The sequence below is a fragment of the Acomys russatus genome, chromosome 28 (assembly GCF_903995435.1).
Source record: "Acomys russatus chromosome 28, mAcoRus1.1, whole genome shotgun sequence".
In the NCBI taxonomy this organism is placed as follows: Eukaryota; Metazoa; Chordata; class Mammalia; order Rodentia; family Muridae; genus Acomys; species Acomys russatus.
This window is the reverse complement of record NC_067164.1, coordinates 4,947,290-4,967,937: the sequence shown is the minus strand read 5'-3', so window position 1 is coordinate 4,967,937 and position 20,648 is coordinate 4,947,290. Positions and strand designations below refer to the sequence as shown.

The following is a 20,648-nucleotide window of genomic DNA, read 5'->3' as shown; positions in this document are numbered from 1 at the left end:
ACAGCATTAGGAAGGTTGAGAAGCTGTCCTGAAGGTGCCACCATCTCTTAACAGTGCTAAAGGAGGGCTGGAGAGAAGGCTCAGTGGTTAAGAGTGCCACCTGCTCTTCCAGAGGTCCTGAGTTCAATTCCCAGCAACCACATGGTGGCTCACGACCATCTATGATGTGATCTGATGCCCTCTTCTGGCATGCAGGTGTACATGCAGGCAGACCACTGTATACATAAAAGAACAAAACACAAAACAAAACAACAACAAAACAGTGCTAAAGGAGCCTTTCCAGGCCACTGAAAACCCTAACATAGCGTACTCCCAGCTGCTGAACATGCAGTACTCCACTAGGTTACGTGGGTTCTGTGCCCTCATCTTTGGGAATTTGCACTTTTATTCATTCAGCAAGTATTTCCACTTTGGGAATTTGCACTTTTATTCATTCAGCAAGTATTTCCACACCGTGGATGTGCATGTGCTAGGGATTTGCAGTTGCTGAGATAAAATGAGATGTCCAGTGCGCTTGTGTTTACTTCCCAGTTAGATGAAATGGAAAATAAACAAAAATACACTAGGTGGTAAGAGCTCTGAAAAACTGGGCGTGATGATTGAGAATGAATGAAGACATGTGTTGGGTTCAGACCCTGGACAAGCAGCTGAAGTGCCCCCCCCCCCCCATCCTGAACTTTCCAGACCAGGAGTAAAGTTCCTCTCCTGGAGGCGCCTCGTTATATAATCCAGGCATTCCGGTTCCTCTGCACGGTGACTTCACCCCTTATTGTAAAGTTGGTGAACCCGCCAAGAACTGCCCCCCAATAAACCTGCATTTCTACTCTAATTCGGCTTGAAGTGGCTTATTTTATCGGCAGAGATAAACTATTAACATTCACCTCCCTTTTCATTCTAATTTTTTTCTTTAAAGATCAGAAAGTCTATCAAAAATACTGTCATTAATCCATATTAAGATCATTTAAAGGCCTGAAGCTCTAATTCAGTAGTAGCCACTTGCTGGGGAAGCACAGGGCCTAGCTTCAACCCCTTTGGAGGGGGTGATGGTGGATCCCAGAAAACACAAAATCAGCAATAAAATGAAACAAAAACTGCACACACAAGCCCAAACCCAAATCAACCCCCCCAACGGACCATTTATAAATGATGTGACATTGCCTGACTCAGGACTAAGGGCAGACATTCGGCACTGGTTATCGCTGCCTCTCCAGGACCTTGCGTATCCTAGGCTGTCGTTGTGGGATGGCTTTAGGAGAACGAAAGCAGTGGTGGGTGTACACAAGGAATCGACCTGCCTGACAGCTAGAGGCTGAGAAGTCCCACAGTCTGTCACCTGCAAGCTACAAGAAAGTAGTGATAATACTTTCAGGTCCAACACAATGGCCAAGCTAGAGACACCGATATCTAAGGGCAAGAGAAGATTTCCCAGTTCAAACAGAAATCAGTTTCACCCTTCCTTTTGTTCTGGCTTGCCCTTCAATGGACTTTACAGTCTATCCAGTGCTGTTCTCTTCCAGAAGCAGAAATGATTACCAGTTCCCCGGGCATCTCTTAGCCTAGTCAAAGTTGAGACATTAGCCATTATGCAGTCATGCAAAAGCTTGTTTGTATAGGAATAAACTAGGCCAATTGTGATTTCCAAGAAGCCTCCACACACCGTTTTACACCAACAATCCCATGAGACAAGTGCTATTTAGCCACCTATCATGCTGAACTCTTGACCTTCCCTAAGCTGGGACTACAGGTTAACCTGTCCTAGGGAGTCTTGTGCCAAGTAATGGCAGCGTATGCTCCCTAGCTCAGGAGCAAACCTAGCTCAAGTCCTCCTAGGCAGGGTGGTTTCAAGGTGAGTTAATTAGAAATTTATTTTCTCTACAAGCTATTTGTAATATAATATAGTCATTTGCCAGAACATGGCTTATATATCTCACTTTAAGTGTTTCTTGAAGCAACAGGAATTTCAAGTAGATTTACAAAAAACCAAAACCTTTTAAAAACTAGGGCTGGGCGTGTAGCCCAGGTGGTAGAATGCTTGCCCAGCATCCACAGAAGCCTGGCTCTAATCCTCAGCACAACAGGAGGATCACAAGGTCCTTGCTCAAGGACGTATGCACATACCTACACATGTATACATGTCTAAAGTTCAAGGCTAGCCTTGGCTATAGATCAAGTGTGGGGCAAATGTGGGCTACATGTCAGTTCCTCAATTAAAAAAACAAAACAAAACTATACTACTTGCACACTTGAAAAATGTTCTCCTGCCAGGCAGTAGTGGCACAGGCCTTCATTTACACCCAACACTCGGAGACAGAGGCAAGGGGGTCTTGAGGTCCAGGACAGTCAGGGCCACAGAGAAAAACCCTGCCTCAAAAACCAAATACAAGTTAACAGAAATGACAAAAGCCTGTGTATGTTTTACAAAACAAATCCTTTCATACATACATAGCACTGATTATACCACATATCAAGGAACTAATAGGAGCTAGAGAAATTATTCAGTGGTTAAGTATATACTGTTCTTCCAGAGGATCTGAGTTTGGTTCCTTTTACTCATTATCAGGGAGTAACTCCAGCTGTAGGGAAATCAGATACCTCGTCTCTGAGGGAACTGACACACACACACATACCCACACATGTCTACATATTTAAAAACCAAGAAAGAGAATGGTAACATTGATGATGACCACTGTTAATGTACGACCCTATTAACCGATTACAAATTTTGATGTGCCATAGTTAGGGTCTTCCGTAAAGGGGTAGTGGAGCAGACATAGCAACACATAGCTATGGCTATGCAAGTAACAGTGAGCCTGTCTAGATGTTAAAAATTTCTTAAGTCCCCTTAATGTTAAAACTGGTGTTAAGAAACTGTAATTGGGGCTCAGCAGTTAAGAACACTGGCTGCTCTTCCTAAGGTCAATTCCCAGCAACCACATGGTGGCTCATGAGTATCTATAAATGTCTCTGATGCCCTCTTCTGGCAAATAGGTGTAACTGCAGACAGCACGCCTACATTAAAAAAACAACAAAACCCCCAATAAACAAAAATGAAAACTGTAGTTATCTAATTTCTAGTAGATATCCAGGCATAGCAGAGTGAAACTGAGTGATGGTTAATCTTCACTGTCAAGTTGACAGGTTTTAAAATCACCATGGAAACACACTGTTGGATTGATGTTGATGAGGGTGTTTGCAGAAAAGCATAGCTGAGCAAAGATGACTCATCTTGATGTGGGTGGCACCATCCCATGGTCTAGGGCCATGGACGGAGTAAAAAGCAGAAAGTGAGTGGGACGCCAGCAGTCAGTCACCTGACCATGGAGCAAATGACTAGAGACTCCTGCCAGCATGCCTTTCCCATTTAAGCCAAAGTAAACTAATACAGCATGAAAGAAACACAAGTGTTTCATTCGAGTTTATAATCCAGCAGAAACTGTTATAGCCACCATGGTTATGCAGTCTCATGAAAACTGAAGAAGCCCAAGTAACTAACATCTTTATTTTTTGTGGAAATCTTTTTTCCTTGGGGAAAACAGTGATTTCTCCTGCTAGCACCTATGCATGCTGGAGCAGTGCTCTACCGCTAGGCTATATCCTTAAACCAGGTTTCACATGATCCAGGCTAGCCTTGAACTTGTGAGCCTCGAGTAGCTGAGAGGACAGTTCTGATAATGAGCCTTACACACACCAGTGATTTTTTAACCTACTGACTGTGGACCAAAGTAGCTAAGGAACCTGTAAAATCAAGTGGTGATTTTAAAAACATGCACAACACACATCAGGCTCAAGTCTATGAATTTTTTTTTTTTTCTATAAAAAGAGCCAAACACTGTCAGTCTACACTGAGGTGAGGGAGGGGATGTGCATTAGTCTTAGGGCAACCAAAGGCTTAGTGGAGAGTGGTAGCCCTCCAGTCATCAGGCGCACGTTAACCCTCAACTCCCATGTGTATAGAAGATAGGCCAGTTAATTGAAGGCCTAGTCAGAAGTTAAAATGAACAAGACTTGGTGAGTAAAGCAGTGAAAGGTCAGAAGATCAAAAAAGAACGACAAGTTTCTGACTTAGGAGGTAGCTAAGACAGCAGCCCCAAGTTACATACAGGCTTAAGGGCTGATTTTTGTGATGGCACCCACAGGACAGATAGGCAGAAGTAAGTGGTTGGACTTAATAAGTCTAGCAGTACAGAGCCAGGAGCCAGGCATGCTAGTTTTAGCTTCAAGTGTTATCACCTGATAGCGCTAAGAATTTGTAAGTAGAAAAAGGGTGAGGGGGAAAAAAATCAGTTAAGTTTAGCTGAAGGGGCAGTTCTAGCTACACCAACGGGGCCCAGGTAAATAAATTACAGAACACCTGAACAGGTGAGACTGGTGTGGGCTTATCTCTATTCCATGTGCGCCAGCCTCGTCATAAATCCCTTCAGAACAAACTTAAATTCTCTTATAAAAATTAATGTGTAAATTTACACGCAAAGTCATGGTTGCTCAGATTAAAGCTTAGTGACATGTAGGACAGTGTACCCCTCTATTTCCAAATACTGAAGAAAAAAATTACAGCGAAATAACACCATGTTCACTCATACAAACTCTGTAACCTACAATTCTGCCCCCTCACCATGTTGGCATGGCAGTTGGCAGTGAAAGGCAGCACAAAAACCTCAAGCCACATGGAGTAAGCATGTTCAAGACTACTGAAGGTCCCCAAGGTGCAGGAGACAGCAGAGGAGAGGTGAACGTGAGACCTGCTTCCCTAACACACGCATGTGATGGAATCTACAGCTAAGCCTCATGAAACACAAACTTGGATTTTCTAGTAATATCTGCACCTACAGAAGTGAATCTGGCCCGTTGTCCAGATACACACCAGCAGAACAACCCACCAGCCTGCCCCCACGCCTAACTGTGATTACAAACTGAAATGTGAAAGCAGTGGTAGGATGATAATTATAAGTGTGGCTAAAATGTTTTTACCAGAAAATAAAAGTTTAGGACCTATAAAGTTACCTACCAATGTTAGTTTAAGGGCTAAGCAGTATTTACTCAGTCTTTTCCTGGAACGGCAAGATGACTGCATTGTCCTAATACATAAAATACAGGAAAAAGCTCTTTCCATCTCTTCCATCTTATGTGTCTCTTCTACCCCATCTCAATTTCTTAAAAAACAGACAAACAAACAAAAAACCAACCCAAACCAGAGTTAAAGGTGAAACTCAGAGGTAATTACTTGCCTAGCATTTGCAAGGCCCCAGGGTTTCCTCACCACTGTAAAAACAAACCCCAACAAAGCACAAATACAGTCCTTACCTAGAGATTCATGTAATAATGTACTTTTTTTATTTTTAATTATTTGTGTGTGCTCATGTGTGTGCATGGTGCAAAGTATTTGACAGCAGGTGCATAGGGAACCAGCCAGGCCCTCCGCAGATGATCCCAGCTGGTTCTTAAACCAGAGACATTGCTCTAGCCCCCACATTACATACCTACCCAACAATGATCACAGTGTGAGATGTAATCTAGCAGAGTTATACCCATTTTACTAACTACAAAGATTTTTTTTTCAATACATAGTTCAGGCTGAACTTGAACTTTGTGATCCTGTTGCCTCAGCCTCTGGAGAGCTGAAGTCACAGGGACACATCACAGTTCAGAGCTAGAAGACATTAATAACATCCACTGACAAGTCAACCCATTAATCTAGAGGACCATCTGTTTGTTCCCTAATGTGAAATCATTTTTGCTTGATTTTTTAAATCCAAACTAGGAATATGTAACTTTTCTCCTGAAAACCAAATTGCTTTTTTACAAATGGGATTCTCTGATTTTCTTGTCAGCTTGCTTTAAGGATATCCACGTGTTCAGTATGCTCGCTCGAAGTTTGGCCCACACCAAATGGTTGTTCAACCCAAATATCTGAGCAGCAAACTGGGCGGATCCTTCTGGAGAAAGGATAGTTGAGCAGCCAAGACCTATCAGGAAAGAGAGAAAAATGAGTTAGCGGTTTATTTTAGAGATGCATACTAAGCATATAAATATAAAATCATTTTTTAAAAAAACCTGATTTAAAATGTTAGGCTGTGGCTAAAATATGTAATAAAATACTAATAGATGAAGCTGGGTAAAGACACTGAGATTGCATCTTGAAATGTTGAGTATACATGCAGTAGGAAAAGCTTGTAAGGGCTTACCACTGGGCAGCCGAAGGGATGACCACACATCCTGAGCACCCCAGTCTGGCGTGATGGGAGGACAGCTGATAACTGGATATGCGGTATTACCAGACATCACTGGGCCCAGACCATTGCTTCTGCCCGCCACTGCAACAAACACAGTAGGTATGCCGTCCCCTAGGGAAATTGAAAGATAGTCAGGTCCTTTTGTTTTGTTGACAATAACAGCAGTGAGGAACAAACAATGCAGGGCAGGTGAGACTGTTCGGTGGGTTAAGGGGGACATTGCTGCCAAGCCTGAGGAATTGCTTGGTTGGCCTCTGCAACCCATATGGGATTGACGGTTACAACTGGTAGATGCATCTGTCTACACTTACACAGTAAGGATAAATATAAAGAGAACTTTGAATCTTTGATAGTCTGCTATAGAAATAATATCTTAAAGATAATGGACTACATATAAATTCAAAATGTGAGGTTCAACACCGTGTCTCCTAACTGTATAGTAAGCAATAACTGAGGTTGACTAGGTTTGGCCATTTCTGAGATCTACTGTCTAAAGGGAATGTGTGGCTCATCGCCTCCTTCTGCTGTTGCTGCTTAGACTGAGCAAAATGAAGAACCTCAGCAATGGAACAGCTATCTTTCATGTTGAGTCATTCTTAACAGGGTGCCCACCAGGAGACTCACATGATTAGAGATTTTGTGGATACTTCCTGAATAACACAGTCCCTGGGTGCTAGGGTACATGGAGTACAGCACAGCACCCACAGTTCAAGTGTTTTGCACACTTGAGACTACAGGCTCACTCATTTCTAATATCAAAAACCAATACCAAAAGAGCACAGACAGATTTCAATCTCTTTAAGAAGTGTGACGTATTCAACATGGGGTCTGACTCTGACTCACCTCATATGTACAGAAATCTTGTTTTATCCTCCCAACGGTTAGGATTACAGGTGTGGTACCTACTCCTGTTTTGTTTGTTTTTGTTTTTCTCCACGAGACAGAGCTTCCCTGTGTAGCCTTGGCTGTCCTGGACTTGCTTTGTAGACCAGGCAGGCCTTGAACTCCCAGAGATCTGCCTGCCTCTGCCTCCCGAGTGCTGGGATAAAAGGTGTGTGCCACCACCATGCTTGTACTTTCGTGGCCAGAAGAGGGTGACAGATTCCCGTATGGCTGGAACCACACATGGTTGTGTAGACCATTTTAAAGATATATATATAATATTAAATTGTAAGCATGTGTGCCTCCAAGAGTTTATGTGCATCACATCCATGCAGGTGACCAGAGGCCACAGGTTGTCAGAGAGCACGGAACTGGAGTTACAGGCAGCTGTGAGATCCTGAGGTGGTGCTGGGGATCCAGCTGAGGCATCTCTTCAGCCCCTCCACATTTATATTTTAAGTCCCCTTTCCCTGTTCTTTTATAGGCTTCTAAAGCATCCCTGGAGATAAGTGTAATAAAAGTATACATATGATTTTCCTTGGAAATGTTCTTAACCATTATTATTAAAATATGTATTCCAAAATGTCTTACCCAAATCAGAAATGCCCGAAACTGTCTGGTAATGTTCAGTTTACCTTCATATTCTGCTTTAATCCTCAGAGTTTCATCTGGTCCTTTATGGGCAGATGTCACTCGAAGTTCACATGGAATCCCAAAATTTCCACAAGCCTTCTTAATTTTCTCACAGTGACCAAGGTCAGAAGTTGAACCCATCAGCACTACAACCCTGCACTGGCTGTCCGACTTCAGAAGCAACTGGAAAAGAAAAGAGAAATATGAAAAAGACAAAATGGGTAAATACTCAATGTAACAGAGTCTGCTTCCTCTATTTTTGTGTGTTTGGGGTTGCTGAGCACATAGATGCTTTAAATTGAGACAGGGACTGGTTATATAGCTCAGGCTTACAATCCTACTGCCTTCTGGGTGATAGGACCATAGGTGTGTACCACCTTACCTGCCTACAGCTAAGACTTATCATCAGACAAATTATGTTATGAAGGTAACAAGCCTCTTAACAGTCAGGGAACAGTAAGGAGTCTTTCAGGGCAGGTTCCAGCACATTCTGTTGAACCTTCATGGTATAATCAACCGAATGAGGTTGCTTTGAACTCTAAATATACACTAGTTGAAAACAGTCTTCTAAGTGCTTATGATTCACAACGAGTCCCATCCAGCTCTCGGTGAATTCATAGCAGCAACGCTGTAAGAATTAAAGTGACACAGGAGCTAGAAACAGGAGTCCAGGTCTCCACGCCAGACTCTGGGAACGCTAGGGTTATCAGAGTTGTGGAGAGGTCTGGCCTATCTGTAAGGAAGCCTGGCTGCATAGTCCTCAAGGTGTTCCTTCCCTTCAAAGTCACCGAAAAAACGATGCAAAACGTCTCTCACATTTTATTTTGGAACAAAGGTTTCTTTTTTTTTTTCAGTTTCACTGAATCAGTTCCACACTGGCCTGGAATGTGAAACCCTCATGTCTTAGCCTCCAGAGGAGCTGGGATTGTCAGTGTGCTCCATCACAGCTGGCTTGAGACATTTTTCATTTTTGCTGTGTATGTACAAACATAGGGAACGCAGAGGACAACTTCAGATATTCCTCAGGCACCACCCAGCCTTTTCTCTTTAATTTAAAAAATTTCAATTTACTTTTGTGTATGTGTGTGCAGAAATGTGGAGGCCAGAGCACTTTCTGAACGCACCTTTTCCCTTTCCCCTCCCATGGTTCTGGGCACTGAAAAGGTATGGGGATAGTGTAGCATCTTGTCAACCAATCTACTTTTGTTTTTTCTAAGAAAAGGACTGTCAGTGGTCTAGAACCTGCTGAGTATGTTAACACAAGAGGTCCAGTGGCCCTCCTGACCCCAATGCCAACCTTCGGATTACAAATGTATGCTTCTTTCTGTTTTACATGGGTGCTGGAGAATCAAAGTCAGGTCTTCATGCTTGCAAAGCAAGCAAGCACTTTACCAAATACCGAGCTACTTCCTCAGCCCAATGATGTCATTAAAAAAAAAAAAAAAAAAAAAAAAAAAAAAAAAAAAAAAAATATATATATATATATATATATATATATATATATATATATATATATATATATATATATATATATATATTTATATTACAGGTTTGCTAAAGAATTACCTGCACTCGGTCCGCAACCCACTCAAAGTTTTTCTTTACCATCTGGAGTCCTTCCGGAGTTACTTCTTTGAGGTCACGGTAAGACTAGGAAATAAAACAGAAAGTTTAGAAGATAATTTTCTCTTGCTACCTTAAAACACTTGCTTCCTTTCTTCAAGTAGAGATTATGACAAGTTTGTATGTGAAAATGCACCTAGATATACAGATTTTTTTTTTCAATGAAAAAGTTCAGTCAGTAGCTTTCAGTTAGCTTTCCTTTAAGGTCAAATGCTTTCTTCATTAGCAATTATAACTGACTTAAGAATTAAAATGTGTACAGACAGGATCTTGCTTTTGCTAGGAGAAACAAAGCCTCTTGACAGGCCCTATCTGTCTCTTAGTCTTGATGTTGTGAAGATACTTATTAAACAAGGGCACTTGTTCCTTTACAGTTTCAGAACCTGAAGATGCTAACTACAAGAATGTGCTTTACGTGCTAAAAGCACTGCTTACCACCAAATGAGACGTCGTTGCTTACTTTTACTGTTTTGGTATTGAAGGCCGAATCCAGGGCCTTGTGCACGCTATGCGAGTGCCCTGCTACTGTGCTCTATCTCCAGTAGAGACAGGATTCTCGCCCCCTCCCCCAGACAGGGTTTCTCTGTGTAGCCTTGGCTGTCCTAGACTCACTTTGTAGACCAGGCTGGCCTCGAACTCACAGCCATCAGCCTGCCTCTGCCTCCCAAGTGCTGGGATTAAAGGCGTGCGCCACCACGCCCGGCTGAGACAGGATTTTTAAAAGTAAACATTTATCAACGACCCAGACCACTATCCTTGCCCCCTTCACCTCTGCCACAGCTCGGCTCACGGGGTAACAAGCTCAAAGCACAGCATACCTGTTTGTCTTTCTGCTGGCTCCGATCTCCCGCCGGCCAGAGCCTCCAGGAATCATTATCGATAACATCGGCAAGAACAATCTCTTTGGTGGTTACATCAACCCCAAATTCAATCTTCATATCAACCAGCGTACAGTTCTGGGGCAGCCAGGATCGCTCCAGGATTTCAAAAATAGCTTGTGTGGCATGACTCATGATGTCAACTTCAGTCTGGCCTATAACAAGCCCAGCAAAGCAAAACTTTGCGGCAATGAGTTGCTCCTCAGACCATTGGGGGTCATTATTGGCATCATCCTGAGAATGAAATAGCAATATAGTTAATTTTCTACAAGAACACCCTATGATTCAAGTAATTACTAAGTCGACTTAAAAATTACTGTAATTTGTGCCTTTGTGTACATGTGCATTGCATGTGTGAAGATGAGACCAAATTCTAGTTCTTTAGAAAAGTAGCAACTGCTGAGCAGCCACTCTAGCCCTAATTTGACCACTTAAAAAAAGTCATTACTTTAGCCAGGCATGGTGGCCCATGCCTTTAATCCCAGCACTTGGGAGGCAGAGGCAGGAGGATCACTGTGAGTTCGAGGCCAGCCTGGTCTACAAAGTGAGTCTAGGACAGGCAAGGATACACAGAGAAACCTTGTCTCGAAAAACCAAAAAAGGAAAATCATCACTTTTCTTTTTAGGCCTGTGTGTTTTGCCTGTACACACGCCATTTGTGCACTATGTGTGCACCTGTACCATAGAAGCAGAAGAGGGAAGTGTAAACCCTGGACATGGCATTACAGGCAGTTGTGAGTAGTCATATGGCAGCTGGGAAGTGAACCCTGAGCAAGCGCTCTTAACTGCTGAGCCATCTATCCAGGCCCTAGTCTGTTTACTTTTAATAATTCTTTTAAGTTATTTAAACAAGCAACTCACTCTAGGTAATGAAATACTTCATTCCAATCTGTCCTCTCCTGTAAAGCAGGCTTTGTGTATGAATGCTTCACCTGCGTATGTGTGCATTATCTACATCTAGTTTGAAAACAATGTCAATACTGCATTTTAAGGCAGTTAACTGTATAATTGTTATACATAATAATTAAATCTGTAAAATCCTAGCACTTGGTAAGCAAAACTTGAGTTCGAGGGCAGCCTGGGCTACACAGAGAAACCTGTCTCATAACAAAAACAAAAATCATCCCCTCTCCCCCGATTATATAAAAACGTGCAGGGTGGCCTTGAAATAGTAACCCTTCCATGCCCCTTCTTTCCTGTAAATGTTATTTATCAGGAAGTATGGGTGTTTGCCTGCATGTATGCACCTGCAGGCCAGAAGACACTGTGAGATTCTTGGAGCTAGACAGTTATGAGCCACCATGTGAGTGTGGGTCCTTTAGAAGAGTGGCCAGTACTCCTGACTGCTGAGCCGTCCCTCCAATTTATTTTTATTAATCAACCTCGTCAAAAAACATTTTCACAGATTCCCCCCAAACCTGACTTATTGTTGTTAATGTAAGTATATATTATTGACATAAATTTCTGTATGACACGTGCAATATCAGATGACTTTTTAAAGCAATTACCTTGAAGAACATCTCAACTTTTGGTGGGTAAAACTTATACCCCTCCTGTACCCCAGGGTTTCTTTTGAGAAAAGATCCAGTTGCAATTCTTCGGCATACCCATTCAATTGGAATCATCTCACATTGGGGCGCAATGAAAGCAGTCTCCCCATATTGCCTGGTAAAAGCAGTTTTGATACCTACACATTGACGATAAAAGAGGGGGGAAAGCAATCAATTTTTCTTTAAAGGTAGGCAGAACCTAAAGAACAAAGTCCCCACCCTTCTCTCTCTCCACCCACTCTGATGCACACGTAGTGCAGTCCAGAGCCGGCTTGTCCCTCTTTACGTAGTTTCTGGGGTTGAACCCAGAAGGTGAGACCTGCACAGCAAGGGCTTTACCTGCGTAGCCAACTCAAAACACCTGTCAAAACTGAGTGGCACCGTGGGATTAGAGAGATGGCTCAGAGGCCAAGAACGCTTACTGCTATCCTAGGACCAGAGTTCAGCTGCCAGCACACAGTAAGTCCAGGGGATCCAGTGTTTCTGACCTGCTATGGCATGTGCTCAAATGTACACACCCATATACAGGCATACGTAATCAAGAAACAAAAATCGTAAAAGGTAAACAAGATGTTTTTCTATTATTTTATCAAAGTATCAGAATTTCATTTTAACATCACATGGCAAATCTCCCCACTACTAACTGTGTACCTTTGTAGAAGGCACATAAACCATCCAAGAGGCATTAAATTACACCAAAAGCTAACCTGACTACAGAATTCTCATGTCTACAGTTCATTATTATATTAATCCTTACAGACTGATTTACTTATCAATCAGCACAGCCCGATATTTGGAAGATGCCTTTTCTTTTAATGCTTAAATAATCTTTGGAAAAGGCATCCATCAGGTAGTGTCAGGAATAGTGCAGTTACTCCAGCCAATAGCACAGGAAATATGTGTTCTTCCATTCTCCCACTGTTACTGAAAAGCTAAGCCTGAGAGCCGTTTGGAATGGAAACAGTTTTATGTGGTGACCTTGGAAACTAACAATCTCTTTGATAGTATATCATACTCAGGGCTGGACAGGTGGATCTCTAGTTAAGACTAATTTACTAAGAGCAGAGGAGCTGGGTGTGGTCCACAACCACCTGTAAGTAGCCGCAAGGGACTGGATGCTCTCTTCTGACACCAGAGGGCTCATCCACGTATTGGGGTGCAGCTACATACACTTCAGCACATACACATAAAACAACTTGGAAAGCAACAAGACCTTATGACCCAAATAAAAATAATGTCTATTACAAAAATATAATTTATTGTAAAAGTAATATATAATATGTAAAATAAAATATTTTATTATAAAAAAACCCTAATTCCCCTTCCTTCGTTGCAATGTTCCATATACACGTTCTAGTTTTAGTTGTATCTTTTAACTTCTCCAATGCAAGAAAAAATCTTCAGATTTTCACAAGGTCGACCTCTGTTCAGCCCCATCCCTTATACTTAGAACAGGACAGAGAGGCACAGCTGCTATTTTCAAATACGTCTCAGGGTTTACAAGCAAAAGAAGGACTTAAAAAATTCTGACCTGAGGCCGGGCATGGTGGTGGACACCTTTAATCCCAGCACTCGGGAGGCAGAGGCAGAGGGACTCATTTCAAGGCCAAAGGAAGTCCAGGACAACCAAGGCCACACAGAGAAACCCTGTCTCAACAAAACAAAACAACCCAAAACTGAACTGTCTCCAACAGACAGAACATTCCAGGGAGCAAATTCAGGTTATTATTTGGAAGTTACACTGATGTTTCCCGTGACTGATGAAGATTGTAGCAACCTGTTGGTTACTTTCTCTAAAACTCTTTTCTCTGTGGGAGGTGGTGGTTTGAACGCTTGGTTCCTAGTTGGTGGAACTCGTTGGGAGATGTGACCTCGTTGGAGAAAGTCTGTCCTCGGCACAGGCTTTGATGTTTCAAAAGCCCAAGTTGTGCCCAGTTAGCTCTCTGCCTCCTGCTTGCAGTGTAAGCTCTTAGCTACTGCTCTGGTGCCTTGCCTGTTTGTGGCCATACTCCGGCCATGCTGGTCATGGGCTCTACTCCCTGGTTGCCTTGGTCGCACTAACAGCAAAGTAACTAAGACAGTGGGTAATAATGGAGACTGAATTCAACTCAGGCTCTGTGCATGCTAAGCAAGTACTGTAATCCCTGGGCTATCCCGAGCTCAGGGGTTTTATGAACTAAACCACCACCACTTCCCAAACGGTGAACTGTTCTAGAGACCCTTAACACAGCCACCCCCCAGACTAAGAGCCGGCTACCTGCTTTTGATGTGATGAAACACGCCAGAAGTATAATATGTTCTTGCTCCAAATAATTTCTCCCCGTGAAAACAAGCAATATGAAAGACACAAAGGAAGTACTCACCGGCCTCCTGCAACAACTGAAAAATGCAGCTGGTGATCTTATTGGAGATTGCAGCTTTGCCTTCCAGGTGATTCTTTCTAGCGGCATTTCCTGCAGTAATCTGGTCCTTGGACTGCAGGAGCACTCTTCCTGGATTATCTAACAATTCATAGACTTCTTTTGTTTTACCCTCATAGAGTTTCTTCCCGATGTTCAGTACTGTGGAGATAGAATTATATCAGATTCCAAGAAGTTTTCCCAAATATTGAAGAATCAGCTAAAATGTTGAATCACTGCATAAACAGTGATTAATATCAGTAAAAGTTAATAAAAACCATTTGTAGAGAACTTTATACCCTAAGGTATTTTCCACATATATCATGTAATTTTGTGTTTGGAGGTGGCCTGGGTGGGGTGCCCTTCACCTCTGCAGGCAGCTGGGAGAGTCATGATAGCAAGTAAACTGACCTTGCCCCTAGTCAGCTGCAGCACTGGGGAGGGCCATGAGGTGGTGGGGTGGTAGGTAGGGCAGCGGTGGTTACTGGCTGACCCAGGGCTAAAGGATCTCCTCTATACAGGGCAGGATACAGTATTGATGGTATCACAGAAGCCAGAGATCTCAGGCCAGACACATTTCAATGCAAATGAAGATGTGTGGACAGAGGGACATACTGTGGGATACAGTGACATACTATAACTTCCATGAGTTCTTTTTTTTTTTTTTTTTGCTTTGTTTTTTGTTGTTGTTTATTTGTGTTTTTATTTTGGGGGAGAATGAGGGTGAAGAGCAGATATGAGGGGACAGGAAGATGAACAGGACTGGGTGCAAAATGAGAAACTCACAAGGAATCAAAAAGTGGGGAAAAAAACAAAACAAAACAAAAACAAAAAAACAACCCAAAACCCCAAGGCTCACAAAAGTTGAGCTCTGCATATGCAGAACTATAAATAATTCCAAATCTTCTGATATCAACACCATGCTTTCTCTACTATCAGCTTGTCTTTGAATGGAAACAACTAAAATTAATGTAACCGTACCAGTATTATTTTGCAACACAACTATAATACATTACTTAAACTAACAGGAGAAAAATGCTTCCCCCCACCAGACTTTTCATAGCATGCTAAATGGGAAAATTCAGAACAATTTCTTTATTTTAAATTAATGTGTAAGAGGCTCCTTCACTCAGTAGAGGCAGTGACAGGGGTCATAGCTCAGTGAAGTTTGGGGGGTGAGGGGTGTTGTCAGGTCATAGCCTAATACATTCAAGGTCTAGGTTGAAAGTCTAATACAAAAGGAAAAACAAACAAATCCAAACCCTAACCCGAGACATTTTTATGATGTTAAAGTCTGAAGGTGGTCACACCCCCACTAGGCATAGGGGCAACAGGAGGCTCACCTCTGTTTACATTTCCATTAGCCTGCTTGCTCAATCCTTGGTCATCAGTGCCCTCTTTACTGAGGACGTAATGGAAGAAGTGAGCACAGTACAAAAGCATTTTTTTTTTTTCCTTTGCTTCCCCTGAGACAGGGTCTCAACTCCATAGCCCTGGCTAGCCTGGAATGCCCTTTCTAGACTAGGCTAACGTCAAACCCAAAGATTAACCTGCCTTCCACTGTGATTAAAGATGTGCATCACCAGACCAGACAAAAGCACCCAATTTTAATGTTAGTCACAAGACCTAGGGAATACTGGACTTCTACATTAGAATGATTTACAAGAAACTCAAAAGTAAGCGAAGTTTAAAGGCGCAGGGAGCTGCTCCTCGTGTTCCCAGAACACACGGATCCGCAGGACTTCTCCAGCGTGTGCGCCAGGCACAGCAAATGACATCTAGTTTCTGTTCTCAAGGGACCTACGCCTTGAAGGAAGCTGGCAATAAATAAGAAGTCCTAATGAAAAGAATATGAAGTAGAGACTAGGGGATCCTGTATTCACAGTTGGGCCACTTTTCGCCAGAGGAGTCTAGAACAAAGTAAAAGCTAGATGGAGAACTGAAAAATGACCAAAATTTAACAAGGAGCAATTTAAAGAGGCAAGACCAAGTTGCACAAGCGTAGTAGAGCAGGCCAGCACGGCTAAGCACTTAGTGCTTAGTTATGTGCAGATTGGCAGTGGTGAAACAGCAGCCAAGCAGGTAGAACGAACAGCAAATAACAGTTAGCTGGGAGGTCAGCCTGTTCCACATAGTTCTAGGACAGGCAATCACATCAGGAGACCCTACATGGAAAAAAACAAAACAAAACAAAAAACCAGAACAAACCTGAAGAGTTGCTCAGGTCACACCACCAGGCACAGGAAACCAAGTTAAGTGTCCAAGAAGAAAATCAATGGCCTATCACTGGTCCAGTGTACTTAGAACAGATGTAGGAGGCAGTCCCCCGTTGGACCACATTTTACTTGTGATGGACTATGAGGGTGGGGTGGGGTGGGGGGTGTAATTGGCCACAACCTCTGCACTGGAACAATCTGTTTCTGGAATGTTATTTTTACAACCCCCTTACTTACACAATAAACTGACTCTTTGGCCCAAACTACCCAGAGACATAATTTTCTTATTATGAGAAAACCTAACTTCTGGTAGCACTGACTTGTTTATCAAGCGTTCTTATGGTTTAAAATGGTAAAAAAAAAAAAAAAAAAAAAAAAAAAAAAAAAAAAAAAAGGCATTTTGTAAAAACTTAATACACCATTCAAAGCTACTGGCCTTTGGGTATCTGAGATCACAATCCTAGTTAGCACTAAATAGGTGTAATTTTTCTTTTCCCCCCAACTATGCTAACTTTGATTCTGGGTTGGCCCTAGTGATGAGTAATTTGGCCAATTGTTGCCACTGATTTACAGGGCGAATCACCATCGTTCTAACCTAATGTCCAGAAGAATTAACAAGGTTTAAAAAAGCACCAAAGGGGAGAGCTCCAGTTTGAGCTCGAAACTTATTTCTCTGTTTCCCTTCTAGAACTTTTAAGTTATTTGTATTTCATGCCTAGTTCCCAGTCCCTCTGAAAACCTCCATGCTAGGCCTGACACACTGTTGCCTTCTATTTAGTTCACTACTCCCTCACCTTGCTTCATCCGCCATATAGAGTTGACCAGACAACCACAGGGCAGCTAAGTACTAAGGAAAGAGCAGCGGACAGACTCAAGACAGATTTGGTTTGAAAGGCATTAGAGTTTTAGTCAAGACTTGTATTTAAGCTGGGGGGTGGGGGGGGGGGGGTGGTGGCGCACGCCTTTAATCCCAGCACTCGGGAGGCAGAGGCAGGCGGATCGAGTTCAAGGCCAGGCTGGTCTACAAAGTGAATCCAAGACAGCCAAGGCTACACAGAGAAACCCTGTCTTGAAAAACCAAAAAGACTTGGAAAGATGAAACTGCTCTTGCCTATAAGACCCAAAGTCAGCTCCCAGAGCCACACTGTATGGCAGCTCACATTCAACTGTATTCCAGCTCCAAGGCAGGGCCTGGTCTCCATGAGCATCTGTGCATGAGTACACATATGCACACAGATACACAGTAAAAGAGAGATGGCTCAGCAAGTAAGGACATTTGCTGTTTTGCAGAGGATCCAGGTTCAGTTTCCAACATCTACATAGTGGCTCACAACCACTCTAAAGTCTAGATCTGGACACCGTCTTCTGACCCTTGTCAGCACCAGGGGCACATGTCACATGTGGTACACACAAGGATAGGCAGGCAACACACAGAAGCTCCCCCTCCCCCGCAATTAACAGACCTTTAAAAAAATATAAAAATTTAAATAGACTAAAATAAAGCCTGGCACCTGTGATTCCAGTATTCTGAGGGAAAAGCAAATGTTCAAGTCCAGCTTCTGCTACACAATGAGTTTGGTCCAAATCTCAAACAGAATAGGCTAAGACGAAATTAAGCAGGCAAACTAAAAGTTTCCACCTACCGTTCTAAATTTTACTCACATCGATATTCATCACCTAGCCTATGTGATTTTAAATGAGTACAAAAAAATATAGGAGGCTTGGAGCCCAGTCCCAATTCTTACATCTATGAAACACTCCTGTATCTAAGGCTCAGAGAACACCGTGGAAGAGGGGCTGGAAAGATTGCAAAAGCCCGAGAAACAGGGAGTTTACTGTTCAAATGTGAGCTGAGCAAGGAAGGCACCAACGGACATGCCAAAGTGGATGGAGAAAAACAGGTACAGGCAACTGGGGAAAGCTGGAGTCAGGAAAGGTGATCTTCCTGCCCTGAAAACAGAGGTACAAATAACGTTATAAGGCCATGTAGTTTGTTCTTAGGAATATATAGATATATACACACATACATACATATATGCATGCATTAACAGTAAAAAAAAAAGAGGCCATGAGGGGCCTGGAGAGATGGCTCAGTGGTTGAGAGCACTGTCTGCTCTTCCAGAGGTCCTGAGTTCAATTCCCAGCAACCACATGGTGGCTCATGAACCCGATGCCCTCTTCTGAACTGTAGGTGTACGTGCAGGCAGAGCACTGTATACATAATAAATAAATAAATCTTAAAAAAAAAAAAAAAAAAAAAAAAGAGGCCATGAATTTAAAGGTGAGTGGGCAAAGTGTCTATGGGAGGGCGGAAAGGGAGAAATGTAATTATAATCTCAAAAACGAATAGAAAAGAAAATATAAGGGAAGCATATACTTAAAGTATGACAATGTTAGAGAGTAATAAGCAAGCCGAGCATGCCTTTAATGTCAGCAAGTACTAGGAGGTTCCAGGGTAGCCTAGGCTACCGAGAGAGACCATGTTTCAACAGCACACACATACCAAGCTCAACCCTAGAAATGAACAGACTGACGAGGTTTGAGACTGTTTCATGGACTGAAATTTAAGCCTTAAAAAAGGTTTCTTAGGAAGCATAAAAGTCCATCTTGAGTCCTCTAACTCCAGTTCCAGGTAATCAGACCTCCTGGTCTACGATGGGTACATTCCAGACCCAAATGTACCAAACACTCACATGTAAATGGGGGGAAAAACCAGATGGAGCAAAGAGGGAAAATTCTAGAGAGTTTAGCAGTTTAGAAGTACAGAGCCAGGCAAGGTGGTGCATGTCTGATTTAATCCCAGTACTTGGTACAAAGTGAGTCCAGGATAACAAAGGCTACAGACACTGTCTGGAAAAACCAAAAAGTAGAAAAAGAAAAAAAAAGGAAAGAAAGAAAAAGAAAACCCAAAAAAGTACAGGTACCCTGATCTCAGAAAAATTCTGGCACCCAGTCCCAGTTTTATGGAGCTATATAACCAAAATGCCAGGGGTGTTTTCTTTTGCTTTCCATAGGTAGGAAAAGTGTGCTAGGGCGTCATTATTAATCTAGAAACTTGTGCTGTGGTCCAGGGCCAGTGTTTTATTAAAATAAAAAGCATGAACTATCCTTCCCGAGGCTCTTACCGTGCAGGGACAAAGTTTTATCTTAACTGCAAATCTATCAAATAAATCATGACAAGGAAACCGTTTGCCTTCAATTTCGGCGCTCTCCAAAGTTGTCACAGCACCAAAGACTACTAGTTATTGCCATGACCGACCGTTACTAGCCCACAACCGTAATCCCAAATCAGCACTCGACCAAACCTAAAAGTCTGGACCTACTTTTGAAGAATTAAAATTCCTAACTTTTCAGCAAAAGAAATGATTGACACACTAGTCTTATCAGAATAGACAATAAAAATTCTGCTAGCCTTTGATTGTGTATCTACTTATCACAAAGTTTCCAGGAACCTCTCTAGTTCCTGGCCTTTTCTCCTCCGGAGTATCTTTCCACTCTCCTGCTTTTACTCCTGTCTCCGGCCATTTCTGGGCATCTGGGGAGGCCCCGGGTGCTTTGTGTCCCAACGCACGTCTCCCAGCGCTTGGACCACGTGTGCGGGCTCCAGGCTTCAGAAGCAGTGGCGGAGAAGCGGCCCGGGCACCGTGCCAGGAGGATTGCAATCCGACCCTGGGGCCGAGCGTGTCCCCGCCAAGCTTGCTAGCTCTCTGATGAAGGGCTGGGTGACCCTACGAAAGCCGGTTACTCACCCTCAGCTGTCGCCATTATCCTAGGCTGGTTGGAAGTGCACACCGCGCGGGAAAGAGAAGCGGCCTTCTAGAAAACAAGCGAGATCACCGAGGGTCAGGGGGCGGGGAAGGGAGGTACTAGTTACAGACACGCCCCAGGCTGCTCTGGGCACTGGATTCGAGTCCCTGCCCCCTCCGAGACCCTCCCTTTCCTCCCCCCTCCCCTCTCACCCCCCCATCAAGGCTTCCCGCCGCGCAGGCGCGGTGACGCGCCCCCTGTTTCGGGAGGCCCCGCCTCCGGCAGTGAAAAATTGGCGCGCAGGCTGCTGCCCCTTCCCGGAGCGTACCAAGTCCTGACGGCCGGGGTGAGGCGTGCGAACAGGAGGCCGCACAACTCAAATCTCCTGAGGGATAAACACGATTAGCTGCGCTACTCTCTTCGCCTACGACTTGAGAGCGGGAAAGTGAGGGAGACCTCCACGTGCAGGACGACCAGCTTCCCCGACCTC

General features: G+C 43.3%; 1 protein-coding gene across 1 annotated transcript; it reads right to left on the bottom strand.

The window, feature by feature from the left end:
- Positions 1-5,645: 5,645 nt before the first annotated feature.
- Positions 5,646-20,615, bottom strand: Paics (phosphoribosylaminoimidazole carboxylase and phosphoribosylaminoimidazolesuccinocarboxamide synthase). Its single transcript, XM_051170234.1, has 9 exons — positions 20,487-20,615; positions 20,161-20,227; positions 14,160-14,357; positions 11,755-11,933; positions 10,187-10,480; positions 9,312-9,395; positions 7,748-7,928; positions 6,183-6,341; positions 5,646-5,963 (listed from the first exon to the last, which is right to left on the bottom strand). The coding sequence occupies exons 2-9, from the start codon at positions 20,174-20,176 to the stop codon at positions 5,797-5,799; spliced, it is 1,278 nt and encodes a 425-aa protein (XP_051026191.1). The 5' UTR covers positions 20,177-20,227; positions 20,487-20,615; the 3' UTR covers positions 5,646-5,796.
- Between the last annotated feature and the right edge of the window lie 33 nt (positions 20,616-20,648).

Coding starts and splice junctions, on each gene's coding strand:
- Paics (XM_051170234.1), bottom strand. Junction 7,929..9,311: donor GGGTTGCGGACCGAGTGCAG/GTAATTCTTTAG, acceptor TTTCTTTTCCAG/TTGCTTCTGAAGTCGGACAG. Junction 5,964..6,182: donor ATCCCTTCGGCTGCCCAGTG/GTAAGCCCTTAC, acceptor CTTTCCTGATAG/GTCTTGGCTGCTCAACTATC.